This window comes from Leptopilina boulardi, unplaced genomic scaffold, assembly GCF_019393585.1.
Source record: "Leptopilina boulardi isolate dan_hultmark-lab unplaced genomic scaffold, ZJU_Lbou_2.1 LbouV2_112, whole genome shotgun sequence".
Lineage (NCBI taxonomy): Eukaryota > Metazoa > Arthropoda > Insecta > Hymenoptera > Figitidae > Leptopilina > Leptopilina boulardi.
The window spans coordinates 4,029,611-4,046,836 of record NW_026137655.1 but is presented as its reverse complement, the minus strand read 5'-3'; the positions used below and the strand labels follow the sequence as shown (position 1 = coordinate 4,046,836).

Sequence of the window (17,226 nt, the reverse complement as noted above, 5' to 3'; positions counted from 1 at the left end):
TATTTTTATTGAAGAATCAGTTTTAAATTAAGCCACGTCTTGTTTTTAAGACTAATTTAATTTTATAAGTATTTGAAAAAAGATTTGACAAAAAATTTTGTAATAAATGAGCAAGAGTGAGTGTGTAGTTTATCATATTATAAAACACGCTTTTTGGATTAGTTAAACAAAAGAAACTAAGGATTTCCTATTGTTGAAGTGCATAACAGATTTTGTCGACCAAGAGGTACTAGTGTTCTCATTGAAATTTCACAAGCAGCGTTCTCGTTACTTCCGCCCAATTTACTGACCTCGTTGATGCGAACACCATACCTACTTTTCCTATATATATACATATACAGATACACACACATTATAAAGTGAGCCTCTTCATATTGAATTGAATGACGCAGCTGCTTGATTATTCAGGTGTAAATTCAAGTTCAAATCTTATTTAAGTCGCTCGCGATGTTTACTTACACAAAAAAATCACTGCGAGAAATCAAATAATAAATGATCAATCGTATTGATTATCATCTTTGAGATTGAGTCAATATAGCTGGAAATTAACTTTTTTATGTTGCTCTTTATTATTAAGTTTATATGATACTTCAAAATATATTCATAATTTTAGAACAAATTTTTGTTCGATTCAATATAATATACTAAATCTTATGTAGTTAATATTAAATTAAACGACGTTCTCGTTTTTTGCAAAAAGAAATGCAGTAGTAACTTTATTGATTTTACACGCATCGTTGAAAATAATTGATGGTGTCATTTTGAAGAACTGTAATAAATGAAATTATATTAAAATGCATCAAGTAATTAAAATCCATGTAATTGATGATTGCATAGCTTATGAAGATGTTAAGACTGAAGAATCACAGTTAACTTAATTTCTATTTAATCAAAGTTCTTTTTTTATGGTTCATTGTTTTTAAATAAATATTTTCAAAATTGTTAATTTATTTTTTTCGTAATTGTGATGAAAAACGACAGTTTTTATGCACATTATAAAATATAATTAATTATTTTTTGTAATTGTGTATATACATTTTTTCACATAAATTACTGCTGTCTAACTTTCTTGAATTGTTTCAACAGATTATATTCATTCCAAAATGTGTCATTTTTTCTTTCTTTTCAATAATTATAATTGTCAAAACACAATGGACTTGGAAAGTTTTATAATTTTCTATAATTTTATTATAAAAAATTTCTCATCTTATGTTGAGATTTTGAAAACATTTCTTAAAAGATACAAATTATCTCACGAGATAATTCTTTTCCCTAGTAATTGCAATAGCTATAAATTATTAATATATTAAACCGAATATTTAGAATTTATAATTTTATTAAAATGAAGTTTTATTTATTTTAGGGAATATTTATGCTTCTTAAGAAATGAAATGATTGTCAATAATTATTAGCCGTGTATATCATTGTTAGAAGAGAAAGAGGACGGTTTAACTCCAAAAGCGGTTTAGCTGGCGGATCGTCGCTTAACGGCGCTGTAATTCACTTGTCGATCACCGAGAGTTAATTGAATCAGTCGGATCAACGAACGGAGAGCGACACATATATCGGACCCCCTTTTTCCTCTATGCTTTATTCTTGATTCAAGCAGTACCAAGCTCCATCCTTCTCGATCCATATAGCGTTGCTTGCCCTTATGCCTTATTATTTTATATGTGTGCACAACAGACAAACTTATACAGAGATCAAGATTCCATCCAATCAATATTTTATTATTAACGATTTGTCTTCTATAGGAAAATCTCCTAATAATAATCAAAGCCATAGACTCGCTGTGTCGATAATAAAAACTAGGTCAACTCGATTCAAATCACTAAACAAAAGAAAATATGCACTCTCCATGTCATTTGGAATTATAGGGTTGGGCAGTCATCGATTGCGTCCTGTGAGGGGAAGCGACCTTCCGTCTAATCCGTCATTAAGAAGTTTTTCTTAATGACTTTTTTTCACAAAATATAACATTATTAAATATTTACATTTTTCATTTTTTGTTATTAAATTTGAACTTGTTATTTTCTAGCGATTTCAGGCATATGTTATTTCACTTAAAAATGTATAGCAGTACTACGGCCTTTAATAAATATATTGAATGTTTTGTTGCTGTAATTTAAAAAAAATGCATAACTTTTCAATAAGTAATAATTAATGTTTCGATTTCAATTTTATCAATGATCAGAATGAGGCAGTTATGTACCGATTCATTTGCCTTCTGCAGTATGTCTTTGATTTGATATCAATGATGTACCACGGGAGTATGAACTCACAAAGTATCATGCGCCTGAGGAGTGATGACTGTACTAATTGCCTTAATTGCAACAATACTTTCATTTTCTCCAAAGCTTTCTTTTCTATTCGTCTTTTTTCATACAATGAAAATTACAGGCAGTTTTATGCGACACCTCGATCGCACTGCCAGTCCTAAGTTCGGCTTGGGATACGGGCGAGAATCCATTCCTGGTGGTGGAGGTGAAGGCTACTTCCCCTCATGGGACGGAATCGATGATGGACTTTGCACAATTTCATCATTTTTCATTTTTTTTCTTTGATGTTCAGTTTACTAAAAAAGGAATTTTTAAAGAATAATAAACTTCTTGGATCAAAAAAGTTTGATTTTTATTAAAAGAATTTTATTTTATTTCATTTTTGGAAATATTTATTTATGATGATTTAAATTGTAAAAATAGTTAAACATATTTTATTGACAGCATCGCACGCATGGATAATGAAGTTTTTTTCTTAACTATAATTATAATCATGAAGAATTTGTGTAAAAACGTGATATTTTTTTATAATTTACGTTTAAATATTCTTCCTGATGCAAATGAAAAGAATAATCACATTTTCTTCTTTTTATATACAAATAAAACGAGACTTTTTTTTAAATTTACAACTATATATGTTAAAAAAATCATCATAAATATATATTTTTTTTAATGTAAATCTTATTTTCATTTCCTTTTATAAAATACATATATATATTTTTTATTTTTCCAATTTATTCTTTGTTTCTAGGCAATTTATATGTTTATATTTGAATATATTTTTATAAATAATCCGAATCGTAACAGTAAAAATGACTTAATTATAATGCAATAATTAACAATAAATTAAATATGTTATATTAGGGTCAGTTGGGGTAAATGGGGACAAAATCGCTATTTTTCACAAATTACGTAAGTTTCTTCCTTTAAAAGGTAATATTTGCGGGTTTATTTTTTTTTAAATTGTTATTTACATTCCCAGGATTAATTTTATGCAGCAGAAAAAAATTTAGAAAAGCTTTAAATGCATGAAACTGACTGTCCCCATGTACCCCAAAATTTAGAAAATTTCATAAAATTTGGGGTAAATGGGGACAGCATAGTTTTTAAGAAAGTTTTAAGAAAAAAGTTTCCTTAAGTATATTACTGTATTAAGGGATGAAAAAACTTGAAAAAAATTTTGTAGTAGATATATAATAGTTGAACCAATTAAAAATTTTTTAATTTTTTAATTTTTTTTTTAGAATTTTGTCTCGTATTTGAAAAAAAACAGACTTAAAAATCATACCAAATTTTTTTCTTATTCCATATGACTCCTATAAAAGAAATTCACTTGAATTTTTGATTTTTGTTAATTTGGTTAATAATGACAAGTGTCCCCATTTACCCCAAAAATTTGAAAACTCAGTGTAAATGGGGACAGCTTGTCATTATTAACCAAATTGACAAAAATCAAAAATTCAAGTGAATTTCTGTTATAGGAGTCATATGGAATAAGAAAAAAATTTGGTATGATTTTTAAGTCTGTTTTCTTTGAAATGCGAGACAAAATACTGAAACAGTCTGGCTTTGATCTGAGGTTAAAATATTGACGTTGAACTTAATTTTAAAACTGTAAATTAAGCTCCAAAACCTCTTGTCCCCATTTACCCCAACTGACCCTATATAGAATTCTTTTGTATAATTCTTGAGGCATATATGTGAATATAATATGTTTTAATAATTATTTTCCGTCTTTTACTCGATGTACCATTGCTAACTGTTAGTCTACTGTCATATTGCCAACTCACTAACTGCCTCTCGATCCATGAAATCGAAGCTATCTTTTGCTCAGAATGGATAATTTATGAAAAGAGAATAATTTGACACTCCAGTGATTTGATTCGTTTTCTTCACTTTTCTTCATTTAATCCATATATTTTATTGGAATGGTGAATTTAAGCAAAAAATTTACTTTCTATTGACATAAATAATGTTTTACTATCATGTAATATATTTATATGACTTTTTAAAAACAATTTAATAGCTTTTTTTAAAAATTATTTCTTATTATTTCCCCCTATTACAAAAATAGATTATCTCCCCTTTACAGTCGTTGTGATAGTCCGACAAGAAAATAAAATATTATGTCTTACATGAAAAAAGAAATTAACATTTGCATAAAATTAAAGCAATCTTCGTGAAAACTATATGGAAAAAGTCAGTTAAAAAGAAAATTATTTTTACCGCTTAAAGCTTTACAATCACTGTCTGAATGTGGAGTAATATTATATTCTGTCCATTTCCAATATAATGTTCCTTTTTTAATACTTTGGCTCTCCTTGAACCAGTAAGATAATTATTTTTTAAGGCCGCACGTTTTCTGTCTCGAGTTCTTCACTCGTTACAGTGAATGAAGTCGAGAAGCCTTTAATTATTCATCAGTCAGGTGCAATGCACCTACATTATATATGCTATTTCACATTTTTCTCTTAAATTCGTTAATTAAGCGCATTTTTCGAATAATAAACATTTTTTTTTACCAATATCTGCTAAGTCTATTACCTATAATTGGAATATTATTTAGTAAAAAATCTTAGAATTAGTTCAAATACTTGTAAAATTAAATTTAACATTATTTTTTTTAATTTTAAACAATTTATAATTTGAAAAGTAGTTTATATTTTTAACTTTTAAAAAATCTTATATAAAAATTTGAACAATTTAAATTTAATTTTTTTAAATATGTAGGTATATTGTTTTGTATAAGAAAAATATTTCGTATTTTACTAAAACATTTGCATTTTTTTTTTTTTTTTTTTTTGTCGAATCTTCAACTCGATATTTCTCTCGTCGTTTAAAGTCTTTGTGCGATAAGGTACACAAATTTACAAAAGAATGACAAATAAACTCCAGACATGCAGGATAAACTAGCTCAAAGTAAAAATGTTTCTTCGTTTTATTCTCTTATCTGTATTTGAACTCTCAAACGCATTTTCTTCTTTACAAATTGTTTCTCTTATAATATTAGAGTGAATTTTTTGTTACAAAAGTCTTACTTTAATAAAATTTGAATAACATTATTTTAGAGACACCTGGAGTGAAGGACATAATATTAATTTTCATTAATGGAATAAATTTTTAGATTCAAGAACTAATTGGCTTCCACTTGGAAATTGCAATTCAGAGTAATGATAGAATTTACAAATGCAGATGAAATTAATGTTTTTTTTTAAATTTATTTATTTTCTGTTAACAGTTGGAATGCACCCAATCGATTAGAAATCCTTGAATCAATACGCATGCCTAGAACAAGAATTAATTTACTTGACTTGCATCTTGTGTTGCTTGTGCAAGCTTCAATAAGCTTGAGCAACGATTTCTAAAGAGCGTGACGAGAACGTAACTAATGAAAAATCTATAACCAGCAGCCCATCTTTGTCAAGAGGAAAATCTCAGTTGTCAATCTTAATTGCTCCCTTAACGACTTTTTGGCCAGATCATTAAGATCGTGTCGTTAAAATGCTTTACTAAGAAGATGTTATACGTGCAAAATTGTCGACTTAGGTATATGTAGTGAAAAATTCCAGAACTAATCGTTAACTCTGATGGCAAATTAAATTGTTTTTTCAGAGATCACTATTTGAAAATTTAATCAAGACCGGTATTTCGTCTTGGCAAAAAAAAATATAATTTAATTTTACTATTAGGTAATAAATATAAAAAAAACATGTAAAATAATTTCTTAAATTCGAGATAAAATTTCAACATTATGAGAAAAAATGAGTTAAAAGAATGGATGGAAAATATTTTACAATGTTTGAAACGGAAAATTAAATTTTACACGTTTAATATGGGAGATTTGACTTTAGCACCGAGAATATTTAATCATGAATAAGAAAAATGGTACTGAAGAGGCATTTAAAATATCCCTCAACGTATAAATTGAAAGTATTCGTGAGAAAATGTTGTTGAGTTTTACAACTTGTTGAAAATATGAAAAATTGTTTAAAGGTCGTAATATACTTTCTCACTGATTTCTAAGAACTTAAATATGCGTCTAATTTTTAAATTCGCCATTTTTAGAAACGAAAATCACTGGCTCATCTTTTCTCGCTAGCATTATTCGTTTTTGCCACTCCCATTATTTTCATTTAAGTACAGTGGTGAAAATAATTATGTAAAATAGCCCTGAAGATCGCTCTTTCATTTCTCTTTCTTGAAAAAAATTAGTTTTTCCAGACTTAGAAAATATTACTAATTTTAATAAATTTGAACATCACTTATGTAATTGTAATAAATTTCAATTTATTTCCTTTATTATTTTACTTTTTTTTATATAATTTTCATTTTATTAAATCTAAATTTCCATTTATTTTACATAATTGAATGAAATGTAAATTGTTGTTAATTTTTATAAAATCTTTATGTCCGTAAATTTAGAACTGAAAATATACCAATTAAGTTTGATTTACAACGGGGAAAAAAAATAATCTAACTATAATAAATTTTTTTTTAATTATCAACGAACAATATTGTAATCAACTTGTGCAATTGAAAGAATATATAATTAAAATGAATTTTCTGAATTCTAATTCAATCAAATTTTAAATTGCAAATTACATAAGGTATTATTGTCTGAAAGTGAAAGAAACATACAGTCTGTGCACTTGTTTGTTGCGATCATACTCCGTCTAGCTCTTTTACTATATAACCTTCAATCAAACCGTAATACATAAAATCATCCATTCAGAAAGCTGTCGTATCTAATAATGCGTATATTTTATTAACGAGAACAAGAAATAAAGTAGATTATATTAAAATGTATAAACAATAGAAATGAATCGGGAAACTCCCACTTCTGTATGGCGAAAGGATACATTATTATTTTATTCAAAGAGCTGTAAATTTTCTCTTGCTCTGAATGAATTAAAGATTTTTTTTATAAAGATTCATTGAGATGTTTTGAAAACAACCCAATTTGTTGTGTATATCATCAGGAACATAAGAATCTTCATTTTTGTCCTCAAAGAATTTTTATTCCTTTTGACAATAAAAATTGTCAGGATGAAACTAATAATTTGCTCTTTGTTCAAGTGTCATCTGAAAAGCATCCTCGGAGAATTTTTGTTCCCTCTGATAATCAAAGTCGTCAGGATGGTATCAATAATCACCCTTTTAAAAATCATCTATTAGTATAACTCTAATTGAAGAATAAAAGTGAGGAAAGAAGGAATCTAGATATGTGTAAATCGTTCCACGTGTTAAGTGACTTGAAATGTTGTCCCGGCTCTCGTAGCGTGGCGAAGGTGCTCTAGCTCTCGCTGTAATCCGCGTGTGCATTGCAAGATCAGTTATCAAAAGGCCTGTGAGCAATCTCGCCAAGTTGGTGAGCTCCAGTCAGCTTGAAACGGTGAATTGAGAGCCAACTTACTATGCACCAAGTAGGTAAAGTCAAGGAGGCAAAGAAGCCAGGCACATACGTATATATTACCTTTACTACTATGTAGGTACTCTCCTCATGCGTTCTCCCATTCTGTTTTCTGTGTGGTACCAGGCACAGACTGGCACGAGCAGTGCACTTCTCGTATAGTGCCGGAGCGGAGACCGCGTCAAGCCTTTTCCCCCTTTACTTTCCTCCCACCCACCCTCACATGTACCACCCAACAACAAGACGCAAACACCGAAAGGTGACTCGTGTCTTCGTCACCTTAAAGACCCTTTTTTTCCTTTCTTTTTTCTCCACTCGTTTAGTGTTTCATCTCTGTTTTTTCTTTTACTTGTCATATTTGTATCCTTTTTGTAACTATAACTGAATTTTTTTCAGTTCTTTGCTGGAAGACACTAGAAAAATTATTGATCGGATGAGATATTTTTTGACCAAAGGAACCTTCAAAAATACTTTTTGAAGCAAGGAGTCTGGAATTTTAATAACGAGTGTTCCTGGATATAGATGATGATTGAGTGCTTATTCACTTGATTGTACTGTGCACACATGAACAACTAACGTGGTATGATGCCAAAACTTGAAGTTTTCTTCTGTGTTGTTACACTTTCCTTTGGCAAAAGTCCATTCAACTGACATAAATGGCAATCTCGGCAAATACCAAAGTATATATTGTTGAACAAAGCAGTTTTTTTCGTTCAATTCTATTTTGAAATCAGACTTGTTTTTATTCTTCTTTTTCATTAATTTTGTTACGTGGAAAGAAATAATTATTATAACGATCACGTGATTGGAAATAAGTCACACATATTCCAAAAGTAGAATTTTTTGTATACATATACCAACATTCATTTATATTCTGGAATTTAGTTATGCATCGTTGAAAATTTATTTCAGACTCAAATCATCGTTTCAGCAACGCCTTCCCTTGCTCATCGCATGTGTTTGAATTGCAAATTTTATAGTGAGGCTGTATTTTTCTTTATTTAAAAAAAAACGAGAAAAACAATATTCAGTTCATCCAAAGCCTCTCAAACTTCGTACACAACCTTTTGCGTATACAAAAAATATATATACCAAAACAAGTAAAACAAAAAAAGAATGCCTTAAGCATTTTCCATTCATGTGAATGAGAATGTATTGTCCAAAGAGGTCCTTAATGCTCCATTCTCTCTTGAAAAGGCATCACTAACATCATTTGTCTCGACGAAAGCCACGTTAAAATCATATTGATTATCGTTTTTTCTTTTTTCACACTTGTCTTTAGAATTGAATTTTTATTCCTTTCATTTCACTCGCCGTTATGAAGAAAAGATATTAATTTTCTTTCGTTTCTATTACTAAATAGAATTTCGGACTTATAAAATTCGAACTATAAGGAATATTATTTTAATTTTGTGAATATTATACATTAATTAATAATAAAATACATTAATTGTATTCTTAAATATTAACCAGGATTATATATTCTTACTTTTAGAATAACTTTTTTTCGTTGTAAATCTTTTTGATTCACCTTCAAGAGAGTATATATATATATATATATAGTCTTCCTGAATAAATGAATGACTCGCTTGAATTTAAATGAGAGACAATCCCACTACGTAATATGACCAAAGGATAAGATATATTATGTAGATAAAAATTCTCTCCCATAATTTTTAATAATTTAATAAGTGCTCTTGAAAAAGATTCTTCTATTTTTTACTCTTCTTAAAAATATACTCAAGAGTATTTTTAAGAGTATCTAAAATCCCAACAAAGTGAACAATTTTATTATAATAAATTATCATGAGACAAACAATAATTTCATAGTAAATTTATCATCAAGTAAACAATTTTCTATAGTTTATATTATAATGAATCAAATTGCCTTATAAGGCAAAAAGGGTTTGGTATTGACAACCAAACGTTTGGTTGGTATTTAAGTAACCAAATTTTTTTTGTTGAATCAAAAAAATTTTGGTTGTCCCAATCAAACTTTAGTTAGGACAACAAAAATCCTTTTTTCTAATTTTGGTTGTGTCAAACAAATTTTGATTGAGATAATTAAAATTTTGTTGATTAAATATCAACCAAACGTTTGGTTGTCAATACCAAACCCTTTTTCAGTGTAAATATAAAATAAACAATTTTTTCACTCAATTAGTTTTGGTAATTACTTTTTCGATAATTATTTGCCTTTGAAATTGATACATATCAAATATTGATAAAAGATTCTATTTTTTATTGTCTCGAGCTCCTATTAGAACGAGGAAGTAATTTCGCGCTTGAGATGCGATTTTATGTAAGAAAAAAAGAAAAAAAACGCGTCTTTTCAAGTAGAATAGTGGAAAGTCAATTATTGATAAGCGATCGTGAATCGTGAAATGCGATCGAGTCAATTTCACGTTCCTCTCCTCTCTCTTTCTACGCGATACGGTATTTCACCTCAGGGTTAACGGCGGTTCGCTTGTCTTAAATTTGAAAACAAACCTCGCTTTCAAAGATTTATTCTGTATTGCTGAACAAGGGGCTCCTGTTTCCTCGATTCCAGTGTAAAACCCCTTTCGTAAAAGCTCATTTCTCTTTCAGACACAAAAACAATTCATTTCTCTCTACACGATTGATTCTGTTTATCCAATTTTCTACAAATTGTGTAATTGAAAACATTTTTTAAAATATTTTTTTAATTTACTTGTTTCGTTTTTTGGGAAAAAATTTTTTTCCAAAAATTAAAATACAGAATTTTAGTTTCAACTTAGTTTTAAATCTTGTTTTTGTGTTTAGAAATTAATTCTCGAAATTAATACTACGGAATGTAATTTATCGAATTGTCAAAGTCAACTATGTCGATATTCGTTTTGAATTACAATTATCGTAGGTAATTAAAACCACATCCCGGATTACGTTCAACTCACTTAACTATATATATGACATTCCTGATTAAACGACCTGTATTATTTACATAATCGATTGTGTATACCTCACGTTTGTTTGAAACTATATATATATATATATATATATATAGACAAGAAAATTGCTTTGGGGAAAAGATCTACTCACAATAAATGCATGTCGATTCACTCACCAAGAATCAAGAAATCGTGCTCCTCAACAGTCACAATTTCAAGCCACAGAATCCTTAGTAGAAGATTGGAACCCAATATTGTAAATTCAAACTCAAGAATATAAAACACCTACTTTCTCTCTTAAGGTTTCGCTAATTTATAAATCCTCTTTGAGAAAAGTCACATATCAACAATATTTTGTTATCTATAGTATAGGCAAATAATATTAGTTACTTTTGAAATCAATTAAATTAAATTAAAATTTATTTATTTCATTATATGAAAATAGAGAATGAAGACAGAAACATTTATTACACTTATGTTGAGGATTACAGAAATTGTTAAAGAATTTGTATGTGAAATAAATCCTCGATGATATAGCGTTTAATGTACATAAGATGAAAGAGGTGAATTCTCGTGGCAATAAGGCATTGAACCTTTCACCTATCACGCTATACGAATATTGTTCATTGGTTTCTATTCATCTCTGTTTTAGGCGATGGAGTTGGCTGTCCGATGGGAATGTTCAGATGTTCTGAAGGAAAGTGCATCCCATCCCTCTGGGTCTGTAACTATCAAAAGGATTGCGATAATGCGGAGGACGAGTTTCAGTCATGCCGTAAGTGCCCTTTCAGATTATCTATATTTTTCCTTTTTTTTTTTTTGAGAGAGAGAGAGAGAGAGTACCTACATAGACTTTTTGATGGGAAAGAAAGTTGATAGAATTCTCCAAGAAGACACTAAAGCAATATCATTCTCTGAAAGAGATAAATCAACTAGAAATCATTTTTCAAATAAAAAAATTGTTGCCTTCAGTTATCTTCTTTTCACGTTTTCTCACCTAATTTTAATTTTGTAACCTATTAAATTTAAGCCTAAGAAAATAAAGATTGAATATCTTTAGTGTTATTCTTTAATTTAAAGCAATAATTTTCAATTAACAAAAATTTTAATAGAATTTTTGACATATTTTTCAGTTTAAAGAATCAACGCTTTGAGTGCTATAATTTTGTAATAATTAAATAATTTTTAATCATAAGAATGCATTAATTTGTTTTAAGTTTCAAGAGAAGTGATTAGAGGAATTTTTTCTTCAAAACTTTTGCCTATTTAAAAACATTAAAACAAGAGATTTACATAAGAATCTTGATTTATGCTTTGACTTTTATGAAGCATAAAGTTGAATGCCAAGTCCAGATGTTCAGCGGATTTTCAGTCGACAAAAGTGTGATGATTTTAAACTAAGGGCTAACACTTTATGTTTTTTACATTAGTTTTGTTTCTATCATTGATGTCAGCTTAAACAAAACTTTTTTATTAGCCTTTTATTTGATTGTATAAGTTTTGCTCAATTTTTCATAAAACGTAACGGATGTTTAAATAGTAATTTTATGTCAGTTATTCCATAATATTTTTTCTTTTGTTTTATTTTGAATTTCAAATTTCAAATTTTTCATTTAATAATAGCAAATAATTAAATTAAAAAATAAAATATATTCAATTATATAGTTATTACTGAAAGTCACAAGAACTCAGAAATAGAAATAGAAATTAACTATGATTTCAAGTTGAAAGAAAATCTTTGTAAAAAAAATTACCTGTTGTCATTAGTTGCGTGGAAAACTGTCGAATTTCATAACAAATATGTGCTTGTATATTTACTTCCTGCAATTATATTACGTAAATGTCAGGCTTTTGCTATTTGAAGATAAAAAGCCGCTCAGAGTCGTTTAAAATAAAAGCGAAATTAAGATACTTTAAATAATCCATCATCGCATCATCATTATTGTATTCAAATGAGGCAGATCGATCAATGCTCTTTGTTGAGCAAACATCATTCATAAAAACGGAAATATACACGTGACTTTTTTTACACATAGGTATACAAAAAAAACGAAAAGATTCGATTCGACAAAATTACATACAAAATTATTTAAAAAATATTATTGTAAATTAAAATTAATGTCGATATGATAATTATTTTCTTATTGGAATTTTATTGAAAATATTATATTTGAAATTTTTTTTTTTAATTATCACTTGACATTAAAATTACTTAGAGACTACTATCAGAAATAACTTTTCAATTATGTTGCTAAATGATAATTATATAAGTTAAATAATTATGAAAAGAATGTAAATGTAACAGCAAAGTTAACGAATTTTCAATTATACATATATATGTAGATATCTACTTTGAAAAATTATTTTTTCCGTTATTGAATGTTTATTTTATTAAAATTTAATTAAATTCATAATTTTTCCATAACATTTTAACGAATTTTATTATTCGATTTTTTCAAATTCATAAATTCTGAATAAAGAGAAGAAATAATAAAAACGGAATAGAAAATTTTTTTAGAATTAACACCTTTCAACACCACTCATCTTTTTAATTGACTCCATTAAATTATAAAGAACAAAAAATCAAGTATCACTTGCAACGATATGTATCATTTGAGACGTGTAGAAAGTCAATGCCATTTTAGTTTTTCTTGGCATTCCTCTTAATCACACAGTAAGTTTTCTATCGATCGTACGTGACATTTGTTCACGTGAGATTTCTAATAATCTCAATTTGGCGATGAAGAAATATTTTTTAGCAATTTCTTTTCCTCTACAATTTAACAAATTTATTTAATTTCTTCTCAATTTTTTAAATTAATTATTTTTTATTTGAAGAAGCATTTAAAATTGATAAATTTGATCTTTAATTAATTAAAAATTTTTGTTGACAATATGTATATGTTTTAATTTAATGAAATATTCGAATTTTTACTTTAGTTTTCAATTTAAAACATTTTTTTCCCAATAATATTTTAAAACTCTCTGAAAATTGACTGTTTTTATATTGTTACAGAACCGCCTGAGTGCGAGGTTGGACAAATCACGTGCGGCCAGTATATCTTTAATAAAACTTACTGCATACCTCCCCATCAGAAATGTGACATGACAGTAGATTGTGTTGATGGCACCGATGAGGCCGGATGTAGTAAGTATTTTTTTTATTACGTATTCTCTCCAAAGTTTAACCCTACGATTGACACAATTACTTTCTCGAATTGTGATGATACTTCATCCAGAATATAGGCATGATTATTTTTTTTCAAATTGTTACGTCTATTCTATTCCATGCCAGTAAATGTCCAGAATCATTTAAAAGGCGTTTAAAAAATAATTAAAATTGTGGAAGGAGATTAATATTTTAGGCGAAAGCACTATTGAATTTAAAAGACTTATTAGAATAATAATAAATTCTGAATAAAATATTTTGTTTCATCTGAATTCTATCTCTAAAAAAGTATAATTGATAGTAAACTCCGGAATACAAAGGGAAAATACTAATATTATAGTTCTGAGGGGAATAAAAAAGAAGATACATAGAGATGAAAAGAGAAAGAGAGAGAGATGATGATGATGGTTCATTGCTACACCACATTTCTCGAACACTTACTCTCCTAAGCACACGAGGAATGGATAACGATAGCCACTGATCGGAGCCGGAACTCTCTCGAGGTCTCTATGCAGATGTCGAGAAACAGGTTCTTCGTGTTAACGTTTGAGGGATCATCGCTTTTTCTTCATTGCCTTGAGTTTCTTGGTCGAAATGCCTCTTCTCTCCTCAAAGATTCTCTCTAGACCTCACCAAGTCTTATGAGTTTATCCCGACATTTTGCTTGGTTACTAAACAAGTACAAAACATCGCCTGTCATGATCCTCGTTCCGGAAGATCTGACAATTCAATTGAAACACATTTAAATGAATCGAGATTCGAAAATTATGTCAAATAGTAATATAGTTTATATAATTATAAGAATTGCTTTTATATTCTCAAAAATCGTTATTCTTGAAGTTACATTTTATAAGACATATCCTAAACTTTAATATCTAGTTAGGATTTTCATATGACAGAATTTTATCAGGTCTTTTCGTTAAACCATCAAATTTCTTCTTTGTAAAGTTGACTTGCACTTTACAATCTGCAATATGAATTTTACATTATAATTTGTCGGAAATTTTGTTTTTATATTTTTTGTTAAAGCTAGCTATACTTCATTTCACGTTTCCCACGATATCCAAGTTGTGGAAAAAAATCATCGAGTACTTCGAGAGACTTTGAAGAGTCATTATAGAAAATGAATATTTAATTTACGGTTTTATTTTTTTATAAGTAGCAATTAGCATTAGTTTTTGAAAGTAATTATGTATATAGATTTTTTTATTTGATAAAGATGCTCTACAATTATAAATCTTGTGATTGTGGTTTAATTCTACTTTGGATTGGCGTTTAATATAACATTTAGTAAAGCATAATATTATGTAGAAGATGTATAGTTTTAACTTATAAAATCTCAGCAACTCTGATACTTGAAGAAATAAAAATAAGTAATAAATAATCTTCTAACTCACTTTCAATAGGTTGAAGGTATCTTGAAATGGCAATCGTTATCGCAATATTAATGTCTAGAATTTCTATTTGAAAAGAATTTTTCACACTAAAGGGGAAATTTTCTGGTTCTGGACATAAAGGGTAAATTCCGATTTTCAATATTTTACTGAATTTATTTTATTTTATCTTCTTATTTTTCTTGAGATAAAATAAAAAATTTTGTTTGAGTAAATATTCTCAGAACTTTACGAATATTTTAAGTTGATTAATTGGATATAAAAAAATAAATATAAATGAAAATTTTAAATTAAAATTTTTTATTTGAGTTTAGAGTAAATTTTTTCGTTTTGAAAAGATTGTCTCAGAAAGAAAGATAGTAATTATCTGCATTGTTATTCAAAGATTACAGGAAATGTCAGACTGAGGACTTCAGGTGTAGCGGAACGACACCTGAGCTCTGTATACCAAAAGAAAAACGATGTGACGGTTATTTGGACTGTCGAAACGGAAAAGACGAAGATGACTGTCCGACTTCAAATCCTCCATGTAGACTTGATCAATTCAGATGTAATACAACGCAACATTGCGTGGAACAAACTGCAAGATGTAATCACAGAGACGATTGTGGTGATAATAGTGACGAAGCACATTGCAGTAAGTTCAAAAATAATAAAATTTTTCATTATTTACAGTAATATTTTTTTAAATATAATTTACTTTTTAAAATCTATATTATTATCTGTATTAGTAATTCATTTATAATATTTTTTATACAAACTGATTGTATTGCCGAAATTTTTCTTTTTTTTTTATAAATCCAGAAAATATTCAAGCTTATTAAGTCAATTACTTTTCACAGTAGTTGCTTTTTTTCAGTAACCTCGAAATCGAGGTTTATATGCAGCGACTTCTTTATCCAGAGAGAACGTAATGGGGTCTACAGTCGTTTATGAGCTTGTTAAGAAACATTTGCGGCTCTGCAACGGGATCGTCATTTCCTTAGCAAATACTAAAACGACTCTAAATTCCATTCCGTCCTTTTCCAGTAAAAAAAGAGTAAACATTCTGTGAGATGACGAAAATTTCTAAACGCGATTAGGACGCATTGAAAAAAAATTCCACTTAATTATTAACACTCTTATTTTAAATACTATTTATTTGCAAAAAGCTAAAATATAATAATGAAAGTAAGACTACAATTTTTCTAAAACAAAATTATTTTAAAATTAACTAAATATAATACAAAAGTTTAACTGAAAATGGTTCATTGTAACTTTCTCGCTCAACAGATTTTCCAGATTGTACTGCAGATCAATTTCGATGCGCAAATGCACTTTGCATACCAGCGTCTTATAAATGCGACGATTACAGGGATTGTGGCGATGGATCTGATGAAGAGAATTGTCCGCAAGTGGAATGTCCCGATTCGAAATTCTTATGTCCTAAAGGTTCTCCAGGTGGGAAGCCAAAGTGTATCAACAAAACGCAATTGTGTGATGGCAAACAAGATTGTGAAGATCGAGCTGACGAATTAACTGCTTGTTGTGAGTATATATTTCATTTGTGGAATGCGTAATTTCAAAAAAAAAAAAATGTTCTCTTACTGTTATTTTTTTTCATTTTTCTGCAGCAGAAGTTCGGTCTGTGTAGAATTTATAAATTATACATATATATCTAATATAATTGATATTTGTATGATAATAATGCTCTTAAATGACTATTTTGCGTTATACATAATATATATGTATATAAAATTCTTTTTATTTCCTGATAATTCATTTTAAAAAATTTGTTTAAATTTTTCAAATATTCCAAAAATGTTCTTTTTCATAAATCTGAAATCCATATTTTGTTAAAATAGTATATATGGTTAAATAATTATTCACAATAATATATATTATGTTTCAGCAACAATTCTTTGCAATAGTTTAGGATGTCAACATAAATGTCAAGCCTCTCCAGCCGGAGGTGTTTGCTCTTGTCTAGAGGGACGAATACTCGCAAATGACTCGAGATCTTGCATTGGTAAGATTATCTAAAATTATTTCAAGATCAGTTTATTAAAATAGTTGATTATAGAAT

The 17,226-nt window shown here is 28.2% G+C and overlaps 1 protein-coding gene across 2 annotated transcripts in view; it reads left to right on the top strand.

Annotated features, from left to right (window-relative positions):
* The window catches only part of LOC127277894 (low-density lipoprotein receptor-related protein 2), a 51,731-nt gene that overhangs the window by 18,634 nt on the left and 15,871 nt on the right, over positions 1-17,226 (top strand). For both annotated transcript variants that reach the window (XM_051299339.1, XM_051299330.1), the window contains exons 2-6: positions 11,251-11,373; positions 13,615-13,746; positions 15,547-15,798; positions 16,434-16,688; positions 17,053-17,169. In XM_051299339.1, coding sequence (XP_051155296.1) covers positions 11,271-11,373; positions 13,615-13,746; positions 15,547-15,798; positions 16,434-16,688; positions 17,053-17,169 — 859 coding nt within the window. In that variant the 5' untranslated portion in view covers positions 11,251-11,270. The remainder of the gene's footprint in view (positions 1-11,250; positions 11,374-13,614; positions 13,747-15,546; positions 15,799-16,433; positions 16,689-17,052; positions 17,170-17,226) is intronic.